A 25,008-nucleotide genomic window follows, 5' to 3' on the forward strand; every position below is an offset into this window, starting at 1 on the left:
AATGTTACCACTTATCAGGAATTAATTATTTTTATTCCCTAAAAATTGGTTCATCATCTTCATTGGTGAATTTCAAACACACGGTTCATTTTGAAGATCTCAGCATTCTGTGAAGAAAACTGCTGGATGAAAATTTGTACAAAAATTGTGTACACTCTAACTCGTACTTCCGATCGATATAATTCGAAAGTTGGAAATTGAGGTATAAAGTAGAATTATTTCAATAATTATACATATTTTCAACATTATATACAACACCTTACTAGGCTCACAAATTCTCAAAAAATAAAGTACATATTATATTATTTTTTATTCATCACACTGTTTTTATGATGTATTTCTAGTATACTCGTTCAAGTCACTCTTTCAGTTGCCAATTCTATCTGCGATATGGCACACTGCCCCTTCGATGTATATTTTAGTGTTGCATACTTAATAATCTGAATCATGAACATTACGGATATGAAGTATAGAGAAACCGTTGCTATTTTGAAATCGGTGTCGTTTTTTTCGAAAAAAACTGTTATCAAAATATACGAACCTACGATAAGCCTAAAGATAAAAAATAAAATAAAAAAAAACACTTCAACAAGAAGAAATGTCATTGTTTTATGGTATCCTTCAGATCTTATGAACCATCTCAATTGCAACAAAGGATTGGTAATTTCCATACATCCAATACTACAGCAGGCTTGGGCTCCGGAATAGCCCTTGGATAGTAAACTTTTCAGAGTGTAAATAGAATAGATATGATGTACAATCATCAAACCAGTTTCCGTCCTATTGTAAGAACACCATGTCAAATCGAAAATAAAATATCCCAAGCTGAAGATCAGCAGTAAATTTTGTTTATCATTTGTAATCCAATCAGGGTGCTCGAATGGATTTTCGTTGAGGAAACATTGGCTCAACCCGACCATACTAGCAACTAATCCATGCATGAGAGTGATCAGCCTGCAGCTATACTCCGCCGTTTTTCCAGGTAGCAGTCTTCTGAGAACAAAGTAACCCAGTGTCCAAGATACTGTGCTCGCTATTATTATACCAGTATTGTCTGATTCCGAGTTAATCAACTCTACCGAACTCTTTTTCTCCTCCGGATCTTCGATTTCCATTTATTTTGAGAACTTTCTGTCATCATCAATGACAGTAAACTTTTGAGCGGATGCGATCGATGTCAATGTTTTTACGCTTGAAATCAGTGAATAAAATATTTGCGTAATGTTTGCTATCTCAAGATTTTCAAGATGGTGAAGATATCATCCTTCACAGTTAAATGGAATTCTTCAGAAATGTTCCGAGTACGAGACTGTCTTCTGACTCTGAGTTAAAGTTACGAACATATGATATATATTCTGATTCAGTGATATCAGATGACAACCGAATCAACAGCGCCTATTACTTTCTGATTGTTGTTATTTGCTGAAAAATGCATTTATTCAAATCCTGGACATGACACGATTCTGCACGGTTAATGGTGAGTACCTTGGTAAATCATCATCAAAAGTTATAAAATGTAGGTGAATGAGGCTACAATATTGAGTATGCTTTGGAATTATTCCTACCCATATTCATAGTGATGTAGCTTCCGTATTTTCATCTCACTTTTTTATCGAATAAAAAATTCGCGGCCAGGCGGCAGCTTTCTATAAAGTCTCTATAATTGTAGGTGTCCACAGTTCCGCATCGTACGCAACGCACGGATCGCATTCAAAGGATCAAGCGATGAATCCGGGCAGTACGATACGTATCAGTGGATGCAATTATGAGTTTCTATACAAAATATTCTAAAATATTTTCGATGCGATCCGAGTGTTGCGTACGATGCGGAACGGTGGACGCTTACCTTAAACGGCATCTAAAAGTACTCTAGTATGTGTTTAGTGCGGTAAACCACAATAGGACACGGCTTGACAGTTAGTAGCTTCTGTTTGCTCAAAAGAAAATCATTACTAAATGTTACGATCTGAATCGAATTAGCAAACAACCATCATTCAAAAGTATTAGCATTGAGTCGAAAAGGGTGACCATGGTTTCGATGTCCCATTTGACCTCGTCATATAGCAACACAAAACTATATAGATGAAAACTGGAAGAAATGATGGCCCCTTCATTCCATGTCAGTAGTGGGTACGGTGAAGGAATACGCCAGGAAATGAGGTCCAACTTAATTCACTTTCTTCACTCTCGGACCCAGTTTCAGAAGCGTCCATTAAGATTTAATGCCCCATTAATGTTTAAAACTGTCATTTTTGAAGGAGAAAATCGAGGATTAAAATGTTATTGGTGGATTAAATTTTACCGGACTCCTCTGCAACTGGGAGTCAGAGCGAAAGATGACAGCATACAGGGTGACGCTTTAAAAACTGGCCAATTATGTCGCGACAAGGATGTTTTCAGAGAAAATGCCGGAACAGGTCAATTTTTATTTGGAGGGGGGCATATTTTGAGCAGAATTGTTAACCGAAATCTACCCAATCCTAGGGGAGGGGCTATCACCCCTAAATTGTTAATGGAGAATAGGGGGTGAGATTTACCTCAATTGAAAGATCACCTGTCCCTCTACATTTCTACATGAATGCTATGGTTTACAAATTTTTATTGATTCCTTGAAGTAGTCACAGGAGGTGACAATTTGAAAACTTGCCAGGCCAATTAGTTTCGACAAGGATATTTTCAAAGAAAAAGCTGGAACAGGTCAATTTTTAAAGGGAGGGAGACATATTTTGAGCAAAATTGTTAGCCGAAATCTCATCAAATCTAGGTGTAGGGGCTGTCACCCCTAAATTCTTCATGGAGAATAGAGGGTGAGATAATTCTCAATTGGAAGACAATAATATGTCCCTTTGCATAATACTAGTCTTCCAATTGAGGTATAGCTCACCCTCTATCCCCTATTAAGAATTTAGGGGTGACAACCCCTACATCTAAGATTGAGGAGATTTTGACTTACAATTATGCTAGAAACATGTCCCCCTCCGAATAAAAATTGACCTGTTCCGGCATTTTCTCTGAAAACATCCTTGTCGACACATAAAATTGGCCTGGCAAATTTTCAAATTGTCAACCCCTGTAATTACTTCAAGGACTCAATAAAAATTTGCAAACCATAGTATTCATATAGAGGGTCAAGTGATCTTTCAATCGAGGTATAGCTCATCCCTATCCCCTAGATTGTCTATGATCCCCTATTGAGAATTTAGGGGTGATAGCTCCTACACCTAGGGTTGAGGAGATTTCGTCTTCCAATTCTATGTCCCCCTACGAATAGAAATTGAGCTGTTCCGGCATTTTCTCCGAAATCATCCTTGTCGTGACATAATTGGACTGGCAAGTTTTCAAATTGTCATCCTGTACATTCATTTGCTCGAGTTCTCATATTGCAGGAACCGTATTGACGGTAACAAAGCAGAGAGAGCTCAGAGATCCACTTCTACGGCAGGCATGGGTTATCTGCTGGGTTTATCTCTTTTATACGTTACTCAGGTGGCTATGAAGACAAACAAGGACACTGGCGCGATAGAGGACGATTCCCTTCTCCATAGAGGGGACCGCGCGGGCAACAGCTTCTATTTCGCCGAACCCAACAGGGTAATGTAAGGTATTGTGAATCCTCGTTTCAACGTGTCCGTTCCCCTAAAGAAGGATTGTTCCATAATGCAGGATGAACTGTACGCTGTTCTGTTCTGCACACTGGAGAATATCCGCAGGGGATACTTCGGTAAACACCTCTCTATTTGTTGTGACAGTCAGGGAATCCTGAAATACCTTTTTACACACTTAGTAGGGGAATTCAGGGACGCTCTGCGAGAACTAGGCTCTGGTGGTGTTTAGAAAGTTATTTGTAGTACGACGTACGCGGGGCTTAGGGAAACGAGAAGGCAGACATACTTTCTAAGCGGTGGGACCGCTCAGCTTTTGTTGTTCCGGTGCTGCCCATCTGTCAAGAACTTCTTCAATAGATGTATAGACAGAACATTTTCTCTGAATTGGGGCAAGAGAAGTGGTCTCAGACAGTCGAGGCTTCTCTCTATGCCCAAGGTCAAAAAACTCCTGACCCTTGACAGAAAAGAGCCGAGTCTGATGAGTGGAGCAATGATTGGCCTCCTGTTTAATAAAAATTTAAATAAAATGGGACTGTTTTCCCTGTGCCGTTGATGCAGGTGCACTGATGAAACTGTTGATCATATTCTGTTCATCTGCAGCAACCTTGAAGAGTTGAGGATGACACACCTCAACAACAGTACACACTACACCCAAGATTCGTATAGTGAGGGGGACTCCTCTCTATCGACTTATAGTATTTTTGTCAGCGTGTCACAGGGTTTGAGTCTCTCCAACTACAAGCGGACGAACAATGGGTCACTAGGCCTCAGTTAACCTAGGTGGCAGTAACCGTTGCCCCTGACATCAAAATAATATTCTTTATGTTGCTCTGAAGAGGTCAAATGAGACATTAAACCATGGTCGGTATCTACTCTCTTGATGAAATGATATTTCTGTTAAAACTTTGAGTGATGGTGGTTTAGAACTTTGATTTATATCGTTACATTTCTTAATTTTGTCAGCGTGTGCTATGTATCTGAATTGAAATCGTTGGTCATTTCTTAAGTTCACACGTTTGCTAGGAAAGGTTATATTGAAAAATAAATAAATAAGAAATGAGTTTATGCGAAATTTGTACAAAAAAAAGTTTTAGATATAATATCTAGCAATAACAAATGCAATGTAAACATAATGTCTAAATACAATAAATGCAATACTGATATCAAAATAATATCAAAGAATTGTTTAAGAAGTACATTACAATGGAATAAATTAAAAATAAATAAACTGAAATAACAAATCTGAGCACTTCGGCTGAATTTTTCATTAAATTTAATAAGGGGCACAGATTATTAACTAGTACTCCTTATAGGAATCTATCATTCAATTTCGCTTTCTTTATCTTTATCGCTTGGTGTTTGAAGCATCATTCATATTTGTAAGATTAATACTGATCCAGTAACTAACATTTTGATGTCGCACATTTATGTTTAAATTTAATTGAGATTCAAATGATGTGTCACCATCAAAAGTTATCATGAGTACATTCAAATTCATACTTCATTTTTTTTAAGCTGCCACAAATTCATACCGGTTGAGCTTGCACTTTGATGATAAGTTGATTTTTCTCGATAAAACCTTCTGAAAGTAATTCATCTATTGTAGTGAATTCTGTGTATCCGAATCCCTTTGGATTCATTTCAAGTATGGGTCTCTGAAATGCCTCTAAGTTAGGACGAGTCATCATAGTTTCTTTGATATTTTTGGAAGCATCGCTGAGAAACAAAAGGCATTTTAGTACAAGCTGGTATAACTTTAGAAAATAATCAATACTGAAGTTATCAGTAATGTGATAGAAACATTACCTAGGTATAAAAAATGTTATCCACAAAAATGAGATCTCACCTTGGATGAATAAATATTATAGTTAATCGTCCACTGAAAGGCCAGTCTAAGGTATTATCATGCTCCGTTTTCATCATATGAATCAAAATGGCTATAGTATTGGGGTTATTAGGGGATATATTCAACCTGATACATAACCTACAAATAAAACTAATACTGAAGATTGATAAATCAAAATCAGGAATGTCGACATGTATAAATTAGCAAAATTTACTGATTTTGATATCCACATGCAAACTTGACTGCCAATGTGCCAAGTTCATCATACATACCTGTATCCATTGGGAGATGTGAAAAAACCAGGACTATAATGCATTATTCTATTATCATTCCTCATTGAAGCAAGCTTTTTTTTGAAGTCATTGAAATACCACAAGTAACAACCATTACAATGTCTGAGGTTTATTTTAGAAAGAGCCAATTCTTGAGATTGTATTTGCTCAGACATATTAGCTATTATAATATCCTGCTCCCGGCTCTTTTGTTCCAAGATCACATGCTTTTCATAGAGAGCTCTGTTGATCATCAAACAAATGACACAAATGTATAATTAGAATATCATTATTTTCTTCACAACAATGTGAAGCAAATGATTATTGGAAAGCCACAATGAAAGAAAAATATTTCACCTCACTGTCCTCACCTAAGCAACTCATGGATATTTCCTGTATCAGAGCTAGAAGGCTGGCCATTTTTTGAAGGGGCATCCCAAAATTTTGCTTCTTCGGCTATTACAGAATTTGCAGACTCACTGGTGGTAAGTTTATTACAAATACCCAGTATCATCTAAAAAGTTATTTTAAAATAGGCAAAGATCCGAAAGTTGACGAAGACTTCAACAAAGAGTATTAACTTACATTCATATGTTTATGGATCTCTTGCTTCAGGTGATTATCTAGCTCAATTTCATCTTCAAATTTTTCACTACATCCCAGATGTACATATGAACACCGTAATTTTTCATTCTCTGGAAGTTCAGGCACTTTGAATTGACAAACTAAAAGATGACTTTCCACATCCAGGGGATTTAGTTGTTCTAAGCATCCCCTAGATATATTTGGACACTTCGTTCTTTGCTGATTAATCTCTCTTCTTGTGAAATTATCAGGAAAAATATCATCTTTTGTAAGCGTCATATTATCTACAGGACAACATGGATTCTCACGCCTGAAATGAAATGTATATTAGCAAATATCTTTTAGTTTTCAAGTAATATTCCTTCACATACTGTAACCAAGATTCTATACATCTTCTACAGAACCTATGTCCACAAGATGTTAACAGAGGATCTCTCAACCAAGCTAGGCAAATAGGACACTCAAATCTTGCTTCAGGAGCAAGATATGAATCATTTATTGAACTTTCCTGAGCTATGGCTTTGTCAGTAGGAGAATTTGAGCTGGCCATCCTACAAATTCGCGATGACTATGTCCAGATGCAACCTGTGTGATTCAACTTCAAGAAAGAGGGGAACTATGACAAAATGATGTCATCAAAAGCCGTGGTTATCATTCTTAGAACTCAACAGTTGAATATGATTTCAATCAAAACATCCACAATTTCGTCCATGAATGATTTTTCTCTATCTTCCATTTTTTAAGTGAAGTTTAAAAGAAGAAAATTAATATCAAAAACCAGTGATACCTTGTATTTAACAGATCAATTTTAGGAAATTAATTAAATTACTTTCAAATGAATTTCCTACAAAATTCAAAGTAACCACGTGATTTAATATCACAGAGTTGTCTTGCGTAACCCTGCTCCAGTACTCAGAACATAGAAAACTAAGAAATATTCCCACACAACAACTTGCTTTCAGTTTCAGCTGATATTTGGCTAAATGATTTTATCAGAGGTATTTCTGAATATGTACAATACTCAAATACTCAAAAATTTTCAAGAATTCATCCTTCTTATCCTGCAAGAGCATTTTTATCATAGAATATTCCTATTAATAACCAAAGATTATTCACCTCTTTGTTGTTAACCTTTCAGATGTAACGATCTGTCATAACTGCGCTGCCAGAGATATGTCATTTTATTTTAGTGAAGTGACTAATGAAAATTTTTTATTTTATTCCCGCACTTCTAATATCCTTCTTGTGAAGATAAAATGGAGTGTATCTATATTAAAGCAAGTGATGAACGTGAAGAAGGAGAAATTGTCGACGATGATCTGGAAGAAATTTCAGACGACTCCATTGTACCTTCTCCAAAAACGGGTAAGTTGAATTCACCTGAAGAAAACTTACGTGCAATTTCTTTAAGCAGTGTGAGCGACTTGGAAGTTATGGACTCCTGTTCATCAGTACATCATTCGGATCGAAGAAAACATCGAAGGAGGGAAGGTAGAAAGAGAAAAAAACCGCTCAGACATATTCATAGAAGATCTTCGGGCAGTACTTCTGAGGATGAAGAAATGGTAAAAACAAAAAAGCTTCTGAGGGAAGCTATGAGTAGAGATCAAGAAGAAATACATAATAATAGCCTTCGAACAAGATTAAAAAAGATGGCTCAAAATTCTTCACAACCAGAAGAACATGAAATTAATTGTCTTGACTGTGATAACCTCCAAAATAATTTCACATCTTCTGAAACTGTTACAATAACAAATAAAGTAGAGAATGAAGAAGCTAACAGAGAATCAGCTGAAGCACATGAAACATGTAATAAACGTTTGGGTGCAGATGGGGATGATGAATTGATACAATTGAGACTAGAAGCATTGAAGACTGCTGTCATCAATAAATTTCAACGAAAGAAGAGGAAAGTGAAACCAGAAAATCAGGAGGAATCTAAAACATTAGAAGTGAATAAGGAAAATTCATCTGTTGAAGTTAATACACAAAATGGTGCCTCGGATAATGTGCAGGATATTTCTGACAGAATTTTACCTGCTGCTAATAATAGTTCTCCTAATAGTGCCATAAATTCTGAGGAAGAGGTCGATGAAGATATCCTACGGGCTGTGCTCTTAGCTTCAATGGCAAAGAAAATTACTAATAAAGTCCCCTCACCTAGCTTAAAGAAAACAAATCAGACAAAGAGTTCAAGTATTCCCCACAAAAAACAATTGGAAACTTCAAAAGTTGGTACTAAATCAATTATTGATCCTCCTAAAATACAACCTATTATTATTAGTATAAACAACCCAGATTCTGAGTCAGAAGATGAATTTCATGATCAAGTTTGTGCTGAAAATGATAAAAATGACAACATATTAGACAATAAGCAATTGGAACTGAAAATTGATAATTTTCTCAAACAACAAAGAGCAGAAGTTGAAGCTAAAGCCAACTCGAACAGTATCCCAAAAACTTCTATCAATATCAGTCCACAAACAAGAAAAGTTGTTAAGATAAATAGCCTATATAAGTTTCTCCCTCAGAATAAACAGTTGGAGTATGAAGAGTTGATACAGAAACTTAAAAGTGCAGAGAAAAAACGAAAAGTGAAAAGGTTATCAGGTCGAATATCTGAAAATAAAATACAAAAAAACAAATCTTCCTTGAGAACTACTGAAAATAATTCTTCCACAAGTAGATCTAATCCATCAGGCTCTCAACAAAAGCAATTGAGACATGTGCAGCATCAATTAAATGGAAGGTAAGATAAATCACTGTTTTTATTTTTCGAATAAACAAAATAATATTGAAAAATCAAGGGGTAAATTTCAAATAATTCATAGGAAATGGTGAAAAATTCTCTTTAATAATTTCAAAACAAATGAAATATCTATTAATTTTTAACAGATAGAAGAAATTCAACAGTTATGTCCATTAAATTTCTTTTATCTGTTTCAAACTATTCCCTAATAACCCTACGTTTTATATTAATTTATAACTAGAACTGAGTTTCTCAGGTTCTAAAGATGTTCATACAAATACAGGATGAGGCAAAGCCGAAGGAAGAGTTTCAAAGGGCTATAAACAAAGGGTAAAAGCTGGAGAAAAACGGTTTGATTTTGTTTAATCAGTAGGAAAAATAGTTTTTTTACTCGAGTTTTGAAAACAATATCGCTAAGGGAGGGTCTGTCAGCAGCAATACACTGATGTATTCGATTTCGGAAATTTTCGACCGCTTTTACACATATTACTAGCGGTATGGTGTATGGCCCTGATTTCTTCTGCAAAGCAAAAAGTGTGAAGTTGGCGCCGACGTAATCTTTGTTTTTTATATTTTGTGGTTAAATTAATAGTTTCTCAACTAAAATTGAATGTTTTTCTCCAATCTCTTATCCGCAACCCTATCCTATTCCGTTTTTTAAATGGAAATATACCATGTGTGGGCTCAACAAAAGGGAAAATGGAATCCCATAATATTCTTCGTTTTTTTTTTCAAGAAACTTTCGTGTTTCTTCTGATATCCACAAAATTTGATAAAACAAAGATTGTGGGGGGATTCCATTTTCCATCAAAAGAGTATGGGTTATCGATCGCATTAGTCAATAATAAGGCAAAGGAAAATTCTTATTAAGTATAAAAACTGTTGGGAATTAATCATTTAATAGTTTTCAAGTCGGAGTAAACAGTCAAGTTAAGCAGGATTAATTTGAATTAATATCTGAACCTTCGGAAATGCTGCATAATCTACCTTTATTTCTAACACGTTTAGCGATAATTCTTATCTGAAAACACGAAAGTATATGCGACTATGAATTTTATTTTGTTATTAATCGACGCAAAAAGAAATACTTCGCTAAAGGTATTACATAATATCATATACCTAGCAAGGCCTAGTACCTATTAAGACTAAAAGTTATGCTTTGTTGAGTTCACTTTTTTGTCTCATTTTTCCGGCATTGTTGTCATTTATTTTTGGATTTTCGTGCCCGATTTTGAACGAATTATGACCTAACAAATCCGTTCACATGATAGAATCCAGAAATTTATCGATAACGACATCACACATGGTTCGGAACTATTCAGAATCAGTTCAAAGAAGTTGAACAGCAATGGTGTGGAAAGCTATGCGCGAGCTCACTCTGAATAAACAAATGTGCGACTGTTTTGGACCGATCTGGAACCATCGTAAAATCGAACCAAAACAGGTACATACATAAATAATTTCGTAAACAGTCCTACGCTGCGGCGAATTGCACAATTAAAAATCGTATTTGGGGTGGGGGTATGAAAGTATCAAGACCCTGTTTTTGACGGAAACAGTAGCGTCTAGTTTATCAACCAGTAGCAAAACGTAAACAGCGGACTCAATGTTTTCAGGATTCAGTTCCTTGTATGAAGCCTCTTCTACTCACAGTAGAATTGAGGTGTAAATTTTTGTCTAAACCATTTTTGAAAGTATCCTGTATGCCAATGTACTCTTTTAACTCTGTTTCAAACTTTTTTTTTGAATCGAATATGAATGAAAGATTACAGGATAAAGGCAAATATCACGAACTTTCTCCATTGTTGAAAAAGTTGGAGGAAGTGAATGTAGAACAGAAGAAGCACGAGACCCTCATCAGTCAACTTCTAAAACAACTCAAGGAGGCCAAGACCAACAGCTCCAAATTACAAAAACTCTTCAACGAACTGATGCAGGATTTTTTGAAAAAGAAGGAGGAAATTGATAGGTGAGTGAAGAGTTTAAAATGCCTTCGACGATGATGAACTATCCAATTGTATCTTTCAAGCAGTATTAAAACCACTGATAGAGGTAACTCAAGTTATGCTGAGGATCAAATGCAAAACATCATAACCTCTATTTGATTGCAGCTTTCTTTTTCTCAACATTTTCTATGCCCATATATTACATACATTTTCAGAAAAACCAAAGTGGCTCCTGTCCCTAAGCAAGTTGTGAAACCAACTCCGAAACTTCCAGTTGCACCGCCAAAAACTAATATTGATGTACAAACACCTACTGAGCCACTTCCAATCAAAAAGCAAATTACAAATGCTCATAACTCTGTTCATTGTAAGGTTATTCTGGAAAACTGCCCTATAAATTTAGAGGATCCGAACGATATTGAATTTAAGACATTTACCAAGGTGGAAAATAGTGAAGTCCCAAAATATTCCTCACCTTTAGATTATATGGAAAGGTAAATAGCTTCATACAGCTAGATTTATGAATTGGAATCATAAAGTTTAAACTGTGTGGGGGTAGGGGAGAGAGAAAGGGAGAGGCCATTTCAGTAACTGAAAGGGCTGGTTAATCAGCTCTCATAATTATTCACTAATATGTTTTTGCAAGACTGTGGCAAATGACAATATATATGTGTTGACCAAAATCAATTTTGTTTTTTAATAAACTGCACCAAAAAACTTAGTCAATATCTATCCTAATATGTGGAAAACAAATGTCCTATGATACTGAAAACAACTCTTTCAGCGAATAACAATTAATTACCTTATTTTTTCAAGAATCTTATGTAGATTACAACATCACTAATACATCTAAGCTAGACCAAACGACTTATTGTCATGTCGCCCTTATATGTATCAGCTAAAAAAAAATTTGGGGTTTAATGCATATAGTGTAATGTCAGGTCTTATATCTGTCTCTTAAGAAGTTCCTCATATAAAAACTTCAGATAAAAGTTATCAATGCATGTGATGAAAGGGATCAACTGTTGAAATACAGGGTGTTTTTAAAGGTGAGTCTCTATTTGACAGAAGGTAGAACCCTGCGAAATGAATCATTTCACTATAATACTAATATTCAACAATAATAGTTAAGTTGATTGGTACATTATAGACTTTTTGAATAATTGTACAATAGTTGAGATACGGCATTGAAAGTTCTTGTTAAATTGTTCGTTGCCAAAGTGCTTTGATTCCTACCATATTTTTAGCCCATTTTAGCCGATATCGCTAAGGTGGGGGCCGTCAGCAGCGATACACTGATGTAGTCGATTTCGGAAGTTTTCGGCATATTACGAGCGGTTTGCCCCGATTTCTTCTGTTATTCGCTGCTTGAGTTGTGGCAGGGTGTCGGTCAATGTTTAAAGACCTTGTCTTCAAGGTAGCCCCAAAGGGGTAGGTCCCGATGACATCTGTCTCAAAACAGCTAATGATATTCGAGCTGTGTGGGCTGTGTGCTGCAACCAGATGTTGCCCAGTTTTTCCAATACAGGCTATGGGAAGGTCGAAATGACGCCAAAACGCAAGCTGGGTCGCGCCACCACAAAACGGTTATTTTTTGTAAAACGTACGAACGGCAAAGCCCCGATGCATTCCGGTCTAAACCATGGTGCCGACTAAAAACCATAGACCCTGAGGAACGAAAAGAGCCCTTCCGTACCTAGCTACCTCCACAACATCTCGAAACTCATCAACCTGCTCTGCTACAACCTTTTTGGGGTAGTTTCGATATTCCCAAACAGTATTGCCAGTATTCCCATAGGCGATGACTATTAGTCTGAACGTTCAAAGTTTTGTTTATGTAATTTCTTGAGGTCCTTTTGACTAAAAAAGCCTTACCTTTAAAAACACCCTTTATGTATATATAGGATAAAGAGTCGACCTGCACAAATTTGTTCTTTCTGAAAAGTGCCAAGATAAAACAATTTTCCTTATATTCGGCGAAACTGTGCACTTCATTCAGTAATGAAACTTTATTACGATTTTTTATTTATTTCAATAATTGAATCAACATAGGTAGGCTTTGGCTCTCCTCAACCAAAATGAATACCATAGCAATGCTGAACAAGCATCCTGAAATTTTTCCAAAATGGAGTTTGGACAAGTTTCACAATTATGCATGATTCATTCTGGTTCAAAATTGCTTCGCATGTACATTTCGGCGAATATTTATGTAAACATACTCATCTCTATTTCTTACAGTAAGAATCACAAAATACTCAATCCAATGGAAATACTTTGCCCTTTCGAGATGGATGGTTTGTGCCGAGATAAAGACTGTATTTATAACCATTGCAATTAGGGTTTATCTCAAAAAATTTCAAGGTGATTCTTTTAGTAACTTTTTTTTCGAACAGATCTTTCAAGCTTTGTTTTTCAAAGGAATAAATTCTATAATGAACACCAAATGTAGATGTCAAATAACCACATAAATTAATGATGAAAAAATTTAATAAAAATGATCCATCATTGATTTAGAGGAAAATTTATGTTTTCTTTCATGATCCATTGATCCATTGAGAACATACTATGATAGTATGAAAATTATCATCATATTGATGTGCATTTGTTTTCATATTGGAGCATGTCAAACTCGGTATGTAGCAATATTCATTATTGGAGTCGATATCTGAGTTGTAATAGTGGTCATCCGAATTTATGTGGTTTGGGTATAAAAACAGTACAAAAAATATGCCATTTAGTTTATGTTTACTCAAGTTTAACGAAGTAAAGTTTGTATATTTTTGTATTTTTATTGAGTTTTCCAATATAATATTATTACTAATGTGTATTATTATTACTGCCTTATTTCCTCTTTTATGAAGCTTGTATCATAGATTATTCAAATGAAGAACGTTATTGTGGCTGTCATATTATATTATTATGACTCATAATATGTCATAAAAAACAGATTGATGGAAGGCATAATATGCCAATGGGAAATTCTCCTCAATTTGGGTTATCGCAGCATATGCAAGTTGAATAATTATAAGTTTCATTCATGAATTTTTCAAATGCACCGCGGAAACTTTTCAAAATCTTTCTTCAAATATGATGTTTCAAAATTTAAATCGCTTCGTTTCTAGTTTACGATTTGGCAACAGCGCCTAGTAGAGAATAAAAAGAACAATGGCTTGTTCATAAAATAACAGCTGTTATTTACAGCCATCTTAAGGCGCGTACTCACTGGCGAGCCTCAACAGCAACCGGCCATAAAAATCCCATAAAATTTTACGACCTTCCTCGTTCGTCGCAGACTTCATAGACAGCCATCTTTGTCTATCTCATTAAGATAGTGTATTTGTTGTCCTTTATTATCAAGGCATATTTCAGTCGATATGCCAACTTGTGCAATAGAAACGAAACGATTTAAATTTTAAATACCCATTTTTATTTTTCATTTTTAAGTACTTAAAATAATTTTTTTTGGTGAACGATTGAAATGGTTATTTCAAAATGTGACGTTTCAAAAATATTTCATAAAAAATTCATCATTTTCGTCAGAAGGAGTATTTCCTATTAGTGAGTCCACGATTGCAGATAATGCTCAGAGATTGTTAAACATCATTGCCAAAATTGTGAAGGTTGATAGTTACGATTCAGAAAGTGACGAATTTTTGGGCTGATGAACCCACTTAAAGTGGGCACTTGTCCGAGAAGTCAATTGGACTTTGGTAGCATGGAGATAGAAATACAGGGTGTCCCAGAATGAATAGATATCCCTGAATCACTTCATTAAGAAGCTCTTCTGTGCTCTAAAAAAATATTAAAAAAATGAATAGCTTGAATTTCATCATCAACTGGTGTGGGTCGGTTAAAAAAACATTACGAAAAAGAGAAGGAACGTAAAAATTTTAGGTCGTTAAAGTGGATTCATCTCTATGCTAATCGAGAGATGTCGTGATCTTTCCCTAGGAACACCAAAGACCGCAAATACGGTAAATCAACTAACATTCTACCGACTCTGTGTATTGAACCAACAATACGAAATCAATACCTACAAAATGGGCACATGGGCAGTAATAACTCCAAAGTGACTGAAGAAGGTGTAAAATTTCAACATTATTTTCTCCATGTATATATTCGAAAAATTCAGGAAATAACATATGAAATCGTCAAGGATAGTCATCAATAAATCGTTTAAAATGAAAAATATCTGTCACTCAGCAAGGAATAAGGAATAACGCAGTTATTCGGCAGATTCGCAGCTTACCATACCATGCGTACCTCCAACATGAACCAGATCGGATATCACTGAGAATTTCGAATGTCCGCCGAAGCATTTCGAAGAATTTCATGCACATTTCTTTGTGCATTGTGGGAAATGTGAAATTCCATACTCAGAACAAGGAACAAGTAAACCACCATTCAGAATCGATTCTATAATGATCCCCACTATATCGCCAAAACCAATTCCGTTCTGCCTTTGAGTATTCATCAACCCTCAATACTCAATAGTTCATCTTCTTACATGCTCCCTTATTTCGATTGCTGACATATCTGGCGAATCCTCTACCACTCAAATCTGAGAATTCACATGATATCGGAAGCAGGGCAAAGGGAAGAGATTTTTTCATTTCGAATCTATCTTCTGCAATTAAAAACGAAGAGCCAAGACCACAGTCACAATATTATTCAAAGAAATACATAAACATAATGCATGATTGATGTTGGAAAAATCGGAATGTTGAGACCCCATTTGAAACGCCTTTGGCTAAATAAGTTATTATAAGATAAGAAGGTAGATAAGAGTTCCATCATGACCATCATACGCGCAGATACGCTGAATCTTTGAAGCCTTTCTTCTCCTTATGTTCCATGTTAGTTGATGCGCTTTGCACTAGCTATAGCTGCTAGAGTCTATACCTATACATTAGACATAAAGATTTCATGTGGTAGACATGATGAAACAAGAAAATCCTTAGGGTATTAGTTGAAAATGGAGCTTATATTATGAAAAATGTGGGTTTTTCACAGCTTTTTTGGAATGAAATAACTGAAATTTGTCTATCCGGCATCATTTCCAAAATGGAACAATTTTGATGAGATATATTAATGCATAAAAGGGAGTTGTCCAACACAGCAGTCCAACGTCCTGTCAAATAATCTCGATACTCAATCTATATTGATATTATGACTACCTATCTAAGTGTTAGAAACTGAAACTTAAATAATATCATCTAAGTACAATACTCCATTCAAGGATTATTGACATTTCGGATGGCCGTGGAAAATAGAATTTAACGTCCAGTTTCATAATAAAATTAAAAGTCATTTGAAGCTCCCTTTTTAGTGTCATTTTGTAGGGTAAAGAAAGCTTTAAAATTGAAGAGGCTTTAAGTTTGGTTATGAAACTGGCCGTAAATAGCCATAAGTAAGATTTGAGTCGCGGAATTCACGATGGTATTGAGAAGAAATACTGATCCATAGATCAATAACTTTAAAATAACACACCAACAAATTAAGCAAATAATTAGGTATACCTACCTATATCAATTTTGAATTTTGATTTATTTCGCTCAATTTGAGTATTTCTTCAGTTCAAATACTCTTTTGGTTTATATATTTGAGTTTTGTGACTGAAAGTAGGTACAAAATTTATTTGAGATCTTTTGTGACTAGGTAAATGTTGCGCCTGGACTTTGAAGGCCTATGGCCTATACTTAAGCCAAAAATTTATTTCATTATAAGTTCATAATCATAAATCATAATCTATACTTAGTGTTAATAATTTAATTTTGGTATTTTTTACAGTTAGGGTACACCCTTTGCTCGAACTAACAAAGTATTATAATAGATCTTAATACATATAGTCCGTTTAATAATTACATAATTGACATCTCAGTATAGGCTATAGGCCTTCAAAGTCCAGGCGCAACATTTACCTAATCACAAAAGATCTCAAATAAATTCTGTACCTACTTTCAGTATTATAGAACTTTATAAAGGTTCTATAAAACTCGTCTTTTGTTCGAATTTTGAGTGTCGAGGTGATTTAAAAATAATAACGAACTATTATATTTTGACTGGTAAAAATTATTGTATTTATACAACGCAAGAGTTTTCATATTTCCAGAAATATGAATATCCCTATTTATATAAAATCTAAGAAAGAGCGTGAAAGTTTTTATTTTTACAATCTGTATTAGAAAGAAATCGAAATCGTCTATTGTGACTTGAAAGCGGAGAGGAAAATCTTCTAATTAGATTACCGAGAGCAATTTTCATATTATTAGCTAACAGTCGCACAAAAAGACACTTTATATCTGCAATTTGCCCAAGCCATCAAGCAGAAACAATGGATGTACATACTATAGATATGACAACGTTTTCATGCAAGAAGAATATCTTGAATGGCGTTAAATGTTGAACTTTGAGTATTGTCTCGAGCGATTTCTCCCCAGAATTTTATAAAGAGAGAAGTCTCACTGAAAAAATAACAGAGTTGAATGGATTTACTACAGTGCAGGTGTATCAAAAGAAATGATGAGCAGGACTGAATATTTGTGGTGTTTGCTCATGATTGCGGTAGTTTATTTCAAAATTGTGGAATCTGCAATAGCTCAAGTTAGTGATCTGAGTCCCTCCAACAGGTAATTTCGGTTTATTATTTATTATTTTTAAAATAAGTTTTTTACTCGTTTTTCTCTTCTCTATATTTGTACTTTTGAACAAACTTCCACTGGCGAGTTATTTCGTGTAGTTTCCTTGAAAAACCTGAAGGATAGACGGAAATGCGTTTTTCGTTGGTCTTTGTAGTCAACAACTCCAAATAATTTTTAATTCTGTTGGAAGTTATTCCCAGAAAAAACACTATTCTTTTCAAACTGCAAAATATATTGTTATAACAATTGATTAATTTCAGAGGTATTGATGCAAAAGGTATCCTATCGTCACTTGCCGCTAACTTTTTATCTCGAGGATACTACCCCACAGCTGCAGCAGGCTCCCAAGTAGTTTCATTGAATCTAACCAATCTCTTAGTTCTTGTGCTCTTGAAGGCTCTCATATTTGCTGCAGGATCAATCGGTTTGGGTCATTTGAAAGAAAAGGAATACGGGTATTATGGAAGGAGTATGAATCAAAAAGAGCAAGATCATAATCACAATTTGGTCATTACAGAAGATGAAATCATGTTGTATCTGGAGTACTTGACAGGTAGGTACCTAAGTTTTTCAATATATTATATAATTATATATAGTTCTTCTAGAATGCTTGACCAGTGTATCAGTGATCAGTGACTTTATTATATTATATTGATGCGGTGATACTTCAACGAAAATTAAGGGTGGTTTTAATTTTCTGTATAAGTCTATAATTGTATAGTTATGATGATTGAACTGATTGCTAAAGCTAAAGTTGATCTGGAGCAGGTCAATTTCAAATCTTTAAATCTTATTATGCTTTTCGATTCATGAGATATTTCAGTTTTTCATTTATATTTTTCATTTCTGGAGAAAATTCATATGAACAACGTCTAATGAAGAGTGTTTCGCTCGATGATGCAATACATAGCTCGAGAATCTTACATGACTTGTAGCACAGCCTTTCATAGACGGCTGTGCTTCTAGAAAATAAGTATTCTTTTCCTTTAATGAAAATTCTTGGAAAAAATAATTCAAATTTCATTTAAAGGAAACCACGAATGTCTGAAGCATATATCATGTCAACAACCAGATCAAGCCAGGGACTATGCAAATGCTGGAAAGCTGTTGCTGAAGGCAAGTCAACTATTTTCTATCGATACTGATGGTAAATATGAAGATTTACTGAGAGAAGTAGAGGATGCAATTGAAATTGGTGAAAATAAAGGAAATTGTAGTGCGTTTGTCTGTAATTCCAATGATTAAACTTAATGTTTTTCAGAAGATTGTAAAAATAAATTTGATATAAAATTTTTATTTTTTTTTTTGTATTTTTCGACTAACTATTCGATTTTTGATCAAGTTGAAGTTGTCAAAGGAATTGGGTCGAGAGGATTAAACTTTCAATTTTGAAAACTTGCAGTTAAGTTTTTCAAAAGCTTACAGTCATTCGGTAATTGAAATATTCCTTTCGAAATTTCGTGACATTGTGAAAGATCAAAAGCACTAGTTGAGCAAAATAATAGCTATATATGATGCAGGTGCATTTCCTGCATAATATTTTGAAAAACGTCGAATAAAAAACATTGAATCACCCATAAAAATTTATTACAAATTTACAAATATGTATATGTATATATAAGTACGATCACGGTATAATTTCTACTAATGGAGGTTCTTCATTTTTCGTTTTAATACCTTTCGAAGACCTCTGCCTACTCCTGACATATTCTGGATAGTCTAGGAAGCCATCATCGTTGATATCATCCTCTGTTAATACCTGGTCAATGAGCTCTGAAAAAACGTTTATTGCAATAATTATTTTCTTATAACCAGGGAAATCCGTATCAGTTCACTTACTTATATAATAATCAAAATTTTTGTCGTTGTTAATATTCCCTGAGACATCAGTTTCATCTAAAATATGTGAGATGGCCTGTAATATTTCCAAACCATCCAGCATGTTGTTTTTGTCAGTGTCGTGAGCTTGGAAGTAATAAAATTCTAGTTCTTCGTCAGACATTTTGGACAAATCTGGAGTGTCCACCATATCTTCCAAATGTTCCTAAAAATAGGTTTGTATATTGTTTTCGTTACCTGAAAAAATGTTTAGCTATTTATTCTATTCTATTCTTATAAGTATTTTATATTTGTGCTATCATAAAGATGTGAATCATCGTGAGTTAAGTTGTCGAAATTACAAGTGATAAAACAAGAGTTAAGAAATATGCACAATTCATCTATTATTGGAACTGGTAATATCTTTCCATTACATTTCCACAAACAGCAAAGTTTCGTTCCTCATATTCAAAAAACAAAGGGTATTAATGTGGCAGAAATAAATAAATAAACAATATTTCACGCCAACAATTTCTGGAAACAATGGAAGCTATTATATCTACATTACTATGTCGTATATTATACATCAATATATAATTCATGATTCATTATATCATGAATGAATTCATATTTTTATATTGTCTGCTCTAAATTACACCATCCCCAATCCTAGCTACTCAAAAAAGTGTATTTCCAAAATTTTATCGTACGAAAAATGTATCCTTAATTATTCATTTTATCAATACCGAATTAATTATACAGTTACAATATTTTTCACAAACTTGATGAAGATTCATTACAATAAAACGGAATGGTTCATAATTCCTTCAGATAATTATATTGCTTGCTGTGCAGTAATGTATCACTTGGCCTACGTTTGCTGTAAGCATGAATTGAAAAAAATCAAGGGAAGTATCAATTGAGTTGAATACTCAAAGTTTTGGCTGAATTAAGTTTAGTGGAATCCCCATCAAAATGTGTCCTCACAAAAATTTTCGAGTTTGCTGTTTTTTGTTTGAGATAATTTTAAACAACCTCACAACAAATCATATCTCGTAACCATTGTATAAAGACCATTTGTGGTCCTTATACAATGTCGTAACTTTACTAAAACTAAATTTACTTTAAATTTATCTTACCTCGATATGTTGCTTGTCGTGCAAGAGTGCACTATCCTGAGTTAATTTCCCTGTATCACCTGGATTTGGTTTGTAATGGATGTGATGTCTTCGATTCACAGGTTCACCCCTTGGATGATGGGGTCCCCGACTCTCAACAGAAATCACCAGTCCTACCAACAATATGAGAAAACTTGGCAAAAGCATTATCTGGAAAAAAAAATTATGTTACACGATACCGGAATATGTAAAAATTTTTGAATCAGACACTACTATCGGAAGTTTCCAGTTTGTACATGAAGAATAGGATTCCGCAAAGAAAAATGTATATTCCCTATTCAAAAAAATTTATTTGACCTTGAAATCCAATTCCAAGGTCAGATTAAATGTCTGTATTCGATGTTCCCCTGAAGACTGAGAAACTTTCATTTGAAATGTTTTTTGATCTAGGCTCTTCCCAAAGAGTCATTTGAGTCGATCTTTTGAAATGGGGCACCCACAGACTGACAATAAAATTCACTTTTTTTTATTGTTTCTTTTAAATCTTTTATTGCCACCTGGCTTTATATTGTTTAGGTTGAATGGTAAATTTATTGCAAGATTTATTGCGTGATTTTGGATCATTATGAAATAGCCCGAAAGATTTCACATTATATTAAAAAAACTAGTAAATCCAAGCAGTGGTTATATAATGAATAGAAAGACTCAGTGAACTTTCCGTGTGCATAAAAAAATTCAATCAGGAAGGTTTCAACTTATTCGAGTCGATCTCTTAAAATGGGGCACCTACAGACTGACAATAAAATTCACATTTTTTTATTGTTTCTTTTGAATCTATTCTCTTTAATTGCCACCTGGCATTATATTGTTTAAGTCGAATGGAAAATTTATTGCAAGATTTATTGCGTGATTTTGGATTATTATGAAATAGCCGAAATATTTCACATTATATTAAAAAAAACTAGTTAGTCCAAGTAGTGGTTATATAATGATTGGAAAGAAATTCACGTGTGCATTAAAAAATTCAATCAGGAAGATTTCAAGACTAGTTAACGCTTTGTTGATTACATTAGATTATCTTTTTCATGAAATTTTATACTTATGGTTGAATCCTTGAACATTAATGCGACTGAATGATATGATGATATTAAATTAAAATTTCGTACATTTGGAAATGTTTTCTTGGTCGGACAAACCGGAAACTTGATACCCCACTCTCGAAATCAACAAAGGAAAAGGACTCTCATTGAAATCCCATTGAAATAATGGTGTTGACGACAAGTACAAGAGCCCGATGGGGGTTTATACCCCCCGGGGTCAGTTATTAGCATCAGATAACATCTCTCTGGTTACACCGAGAGGCGGTTCATGCATATGGTATATTCCGTCGCCCTCTACTGGTAATGTGTCTATCACAAGTGCTATGGGGTGTTAGAACCGCGGCATTCAGAGCCCTTCATTTGAGATTTTTGATTTGGGGGGCACACCTGTTACATTTGTCGAGTGAGGGATGTCCCTCTTTGAGCGGTATGAATATTCAATTGACATATGAATAATAAAAGTACTACAAACTAGGAGTTGGGTTACAATTTACGTTGATGTAGAAGACCGCATTTTAAGATCGAAAGGATAGTAAATATCTTTTTATCCTAACGGAGATAGATTGAACACATTGCGGTTTTTCAGAAGGCGCATTATGATTCGGTAACTTGAGAAGGAGACTACAAATTTTAAGCAAAGTCTGTTGAGAGAATACAAATTGAAATTGTCAATACAGGGTGATTCATAACTATTGGGACATAGGCTAAGGGCAGATTGTTTGGACCAAAATGTGGCGATAGGACCAAATATACCTCAATAAAATATTGCTGTGGAAAAAGATGGAGGGCGTTAAAGTTGAATTTTTTTTTTCGTTTTTTGCTAATAATTTTACTGTATATTTTTTCATCTGTTTTTAAGAAAAACACAATTGAACAGTTCAGAGCATCGGATTTATTTCGACGATAAAGCATAATTAAAAACAATGTAACATAAAAAGAATAAACTTAAATTAAATGTTCTACGTGACCTCCTCCGACTTCTATGCCTTTTCTAATTCTTTCAATAAAGGACTTCGAAAAAAATATTATTCTGTCCCTTTATAAAAAATTCAACTTTAACGTCCTCTATCTTTTTCCACAGCAATATTTTATTGAAGTATATTTGGTCCTATCGCCATATTTTGGTCCAAACAATCTGCCCTTAGCCTATGTCACAATAGTTATGAATCACCCTGTATAAGAAGTGACAAAATGAATGAAGAAATTGTTTTTGAAACCTTTATTATTGCTGTGGAAACCACTTATGGAATAAAATTCTTTGTGTTCTCGTATTATAAAATTATGTAAAACACTGGCAAACTTCAACTTTTGAATTCGATCTCAATCATAAATTTAGATTCGTCATTCGTGCAAGTCCATCAGCCCAGTTCTTCCTCTTTATTTCAAATATACACCCTGTATATTTTCATATTTTTTAAAGCTCCTTAACATTCTGATTTCAGCAAATCATTGAAGTATGAAGTAGGTATGGCCTATTATGTATAATACCGAATGAAATAACTAGAGAAATGCGGAATATTTCAAATGAAAAAAAATATCATCACGTCTACGCTGCTGGTGCCTGCTGGACGATAAAATTTATATGTATTTTGGAAGCTTAAAAAAAATTGACTTCGTACGAACTATCACTTTTCATTATTTAGAAAAAATATTATTGATTGAACGAGAATGCTGTAGAAACAATCTCATGAGAACAATTAATTAATAATTAATTGCCATTGGATTCTCGAAATTGTATGGAATAGGTTAATGGAATGGAATGCTTCAAATAAGGAGAGAAAGAACATACATATAATAATAAAAATGCATTGAATGATTCGAATGCATACTGTTGGATATTCTCGAAAGTTCAATGCGCAAAATCACTGTATTCTACTGATGGTCCCAGAATCCATCCCTTTAATCAATGCAATATAGGTCTATCTAAAATGACGATAATAATTTTGAGAAACAACTACGACTACGAAATATCTCTTGCAAAGCTTATCGGTGTAAATAATATTTTTCATTTTATAGATAATATATTGTAACTGAATGCGGTTTTGTGCAAAATATATTTTCGCAAGTATTCGAGCTTCTTATGAGAAAAGCTACTATTATTCTCTAAATGAAGAGATTAGTACATGAAACTTTGTTTCTTTTTCTTTTTGAATCATTAAAATGAATAATATTTATGGAGAAGAATCAAGGAAAATTCGAATGAAGGTAATAGAAACAATCTCGAACAAAATAAAAATCACCTTTCCAGAAATATTTTCTGTCCTTGATTTACATCTATTCACTTTTCAATAAATTTAGAAAATTATTTTTTTCCTCCATTTTCTATTTTATTACGCCCAAAGAATCTAATAAAATGCCTTATCCTTTTATATAACGTTCAGGTATATATTTCTCAGGAGCAATATTCTTGAATTTTACTCTTTTTCCGTATTTTCATATGCCCGCATGCACCCATTGAAAATGAAATTGAAATAATGAAAATGTTCCTAGGGTTTCATCGAAATGGAAGGAAATCGAGAGTAAATAGAATAGTAATCTGTTCAACTTACCCTTATGCTATTGTATTCAATGGAATTATCACTTTTTGAACAGTCTCTTGGGTGCTTGTCATAAGATGTGTTTGTTTTTCTTATCGGAGCCTTGTGCTACTGAAGCATTTCAGGTTAGTCTTATCTGGGTCAATCAACCCTCCTAGGATGAAAATCGATATCCCTGGACCGTTTGAAAGCGCAAGTACATTAGGGAGATTGAACCTGTTTCTTCCTTATGCTCTCCTGACAGAATCGGATGTCCTGAATGCTATGCTACAAAAAACTCACCAAGAACCAAGTAACAGTTCTTTACCACTAATACACATCACATTCTATTCAATTGAAGTGCCACTTTCAAGCTCATTCGAGTACAAGTGGAGCAAGACTTTAAATTCAGTGGTAGATCAAAGACAGTTTTAGAAAAAAATTATTATTGCCATTTGAAAAAATATCATTGACGTCATATTATATCTCAAACTTCGGATACGATGTATAACATTTCCTTACTTCAAAAAGATCGGAGTTCAAAATACTAAATTACTATTTTTCTTCAAAAAATTATCGATGGCATCTTATCTCAAATTTGGAACACAATACACAATTCAAAATACTAATGAGTGTATTCACAACAAAAAAAACTGTCTTTGATATGCTGAATTTATTTCAAGTTTCCTACTGTAGTTAGAGTGAGAGTCAAAAAGTTTCCCCATATAATTGTACGTGAATTTCAACCTTGATAAAATTGATATCTTGCAGAATATTCGAATTCTAATTGCCAAAATCCTCAAAACAAAATC

At 34.2% G+C, this 25,008-nt stretch overlaps 5 protein-coding genes across 5 annotated transcripts; 2 read left to right on the plus strand and 3 right to left on the minus strand.

Annotated features, from left to right (window-relative positions):
* Positions 1–350: 350 nt before the first annotated feature.
* LOC123309808 (TLC domain-containing protein 5-like) lies at positions 351–1,475 on the minus strand. Its single transcript, XM_044893078.1, has one exon. It carries the CDS (start codon positions 1,113–1,115, stop codon positions 354–356), a length of 762 nt encoding a protein of 253 aa, XP_044749013.1. The 5' UTR covers positions 1,116–1,475; the 3' UTR covers positions 351–353.
* A 3,176-nt stretch (positions 1,476–4,651) lies between these two features.
* On the minus strand, positions 4,652–7,204 carry LOC123309084 (TNF receptor-associated factor 6). The gene is made up of 6 exons (XM_044891956.1): positions 6,680–7,204; positions 6,309–6,618; positions 6,095–6,237; positions 5,724–5,966; positions 5,452–5,589; positions 4,652–5,321 (listed from the first exon to the last, which is right to left on the minus strand). Exons 1-6 carry the CDS (start codon positions 6,856–6,858, stop codon positions 5,132–5,134), a joined length of 1,203 nt encoding a protein of 400 aa, XP_044747891.1. The 5' UTR covers positions 6,859–7,204; the 3' UTR covers positions 4,652–5,131.
* Positions 7,205–7,451: 247 nt separating this feature from the next.
* LOC123309083 (uncharacterized protein PFB0765w-like) lies at positions 7,452–13,824 on the plus strand. Its single transcript, XM_044891955.1, has 4 exons — positions 7,452–9,057; positions 10,823–11,026; positions 11,219–11,497; positions 13,242–13,824. The coding sequence occupies exons 1-4, from the start codon at positions 7,565–7,567 to the stop codon at positions 13,339–13,341; spliced, it is 2,076 nt and encodes a 691-aa protein (XP_044747890.1). The 5' UTR covers positions 7,452–7,564; the 3' UTR covers positions 13,342–13,824.
* Positions 13,825–17,522: 3,698 nt separating this feature from the next.
* LOC123310389 lies at positions 17,523–18,889 on the plus strand. The gene is made up of 3 exons (XM_044893858.1): positions 17,523–17,632; positions 17,905–18,197; positions 18,675–18,889. The coding sequence occupies exons 1-3, from the start codon at positions 17,523–17,525 to the stop codon at positions 18,887–18,889; spliced, it is 618 nt and encodes a 205-aa protein (XP_044749793.1).
* Positions 18,890–19,120: 231 nt separating this feature from the next.
* LOC123309950 (multiple coagulation factor deficiency protein 2 homolog) lies at positions 19,121–24,533 on the minus strand. Its single transcript, XM_044893262.1, has 4 exons — positions 24,230–24,533; positions 20,602–20,790; positions 19,484–19,688; positions 19,121–19,417 (listed from the first exon to the last, which is right to left on the minus strand). Exons 2-4 carry the CDS (start codon positions 20,785–20,787, stop codon positions 19,272–19,274), a joined length of 537 nt encoding a protein of 178 aa, XP_044749197.1. The 5' UTR covers positions 20,788–20,790; positions 24,230–24,533; the 3' UTR covers positions 19,121–19,271.
* Between the last annotated feature and the right edge of the window lie 475 nt (positions 24,534–25,008).

The sequence above is a fragment of the Coccinella septempunctata genome, chromosome 3 (assembly GCF_907165205.1).
Source record: "Coccinella septempunctata chromosome 3, icCocSept1.1, whole genome shotgun sequence".
In the NCBI taxonomy this organism is placed as follows: Eukaryota; Metazoa; Arthropoda; class Insecta; order Coleoptera; family Coccinellidae; genus Coccinella; species Coccinella septempunctata.

Excerpts from the sequence above, each read along its gene's own strand:
- LOC123309808 (XM_044893078.1), bottom strand. The coding sequence starts at position 1,115 with ATGGAAATCGAAGATCCGGAGGAGAAAAAGAGTTCGGTAGAGTTGATT.
- LOC123309084 (XM_044891956.1), bottom strand. The coding sequence starts at position 6,858 with ATGGCCAGCTCAAATTCTCCTACTGACAAAGCCATAGCTCAGGAAAGT. Across the intron at positions 5,590-5,723 it reads ACATCTCCCAATGGATACAG|GTTATGTATCAGGTTGAATA; the intron begins GTATGTATGATG and ends TTTTATTTGTAG. Across the intron at positions 5,322-5,451 it reads ATAATATTTATTCATCCAAG|CGATGCTTCCAAAAATATCA; the intron begins GTGAGATCTCAT and ends TTTGTTTCTCAG.
- LOC123309083 (XM_044891955.1), top strand. The coding sequence starts at position 7,565 with ATGGAGTGTATCTATATTAAAGCAAGTGATGAACGTGAAGAAGGAGAA. Across the intron at positions 9,058-10,822 it reads CAGCATCAATTAAATGGAAG|ATTACAGGATAAAGGCAAAT; the intron begins GTAAGATAAATC and ends TATGAATGAAAG. Across the intron at positions 11,498-13,241 it reads CCTTTAGATTATATGGAAAG|TAAGAATCACAAAATACTCA; the intron begins GTAAATAGCTTC and ends TATTTCTTACAG.
- LOC123310389 (XM_044893858.1), top strand. The coding sequence starts at position 17,523 with ATGATGAGCAGGACTGAATATTTGTGGTGTTTGCTCATGATTGCGGTA. Across the intron at positions 17,633-17,904 it reads GATCTGAGTCCCTCCAACAG|AGGTATTGATGCAAAAGGTA; the intron begins GTAATTTCGGTT and ends GATTAATTTCAG. Across the intron at positions 18,198-18,674 it reads GTATCTGGAGTACTTGACAG|GAAACCACGAATGTCTGAAG; the intron begins GTAGGTACCTAA and ends TTTCATTTAAAG.
- LOC123309950 (XM_044893262.1), bottom strand. The coding sequence starts at position 20,787 with ATGCTTTTGCCAAGTTTTCTCATATTGTTGGTAGGACTGGTGATTTCT. Across the intron at positions 19,689-20,601 it reads ACGACAAGCAACATATCGAG|GAACATTTGGAAGATATGGT; the intron begins GTAAGATAAATT and ends ACCTATTTTTAG. Across the intron at positions 19,418-19,483 it reads AAATTTTGATTATTATATAA|AGCTCATTGACCAGGTATTA; the intron begins GTAAGTGAACTG and ends ACGTTTTTTCAG.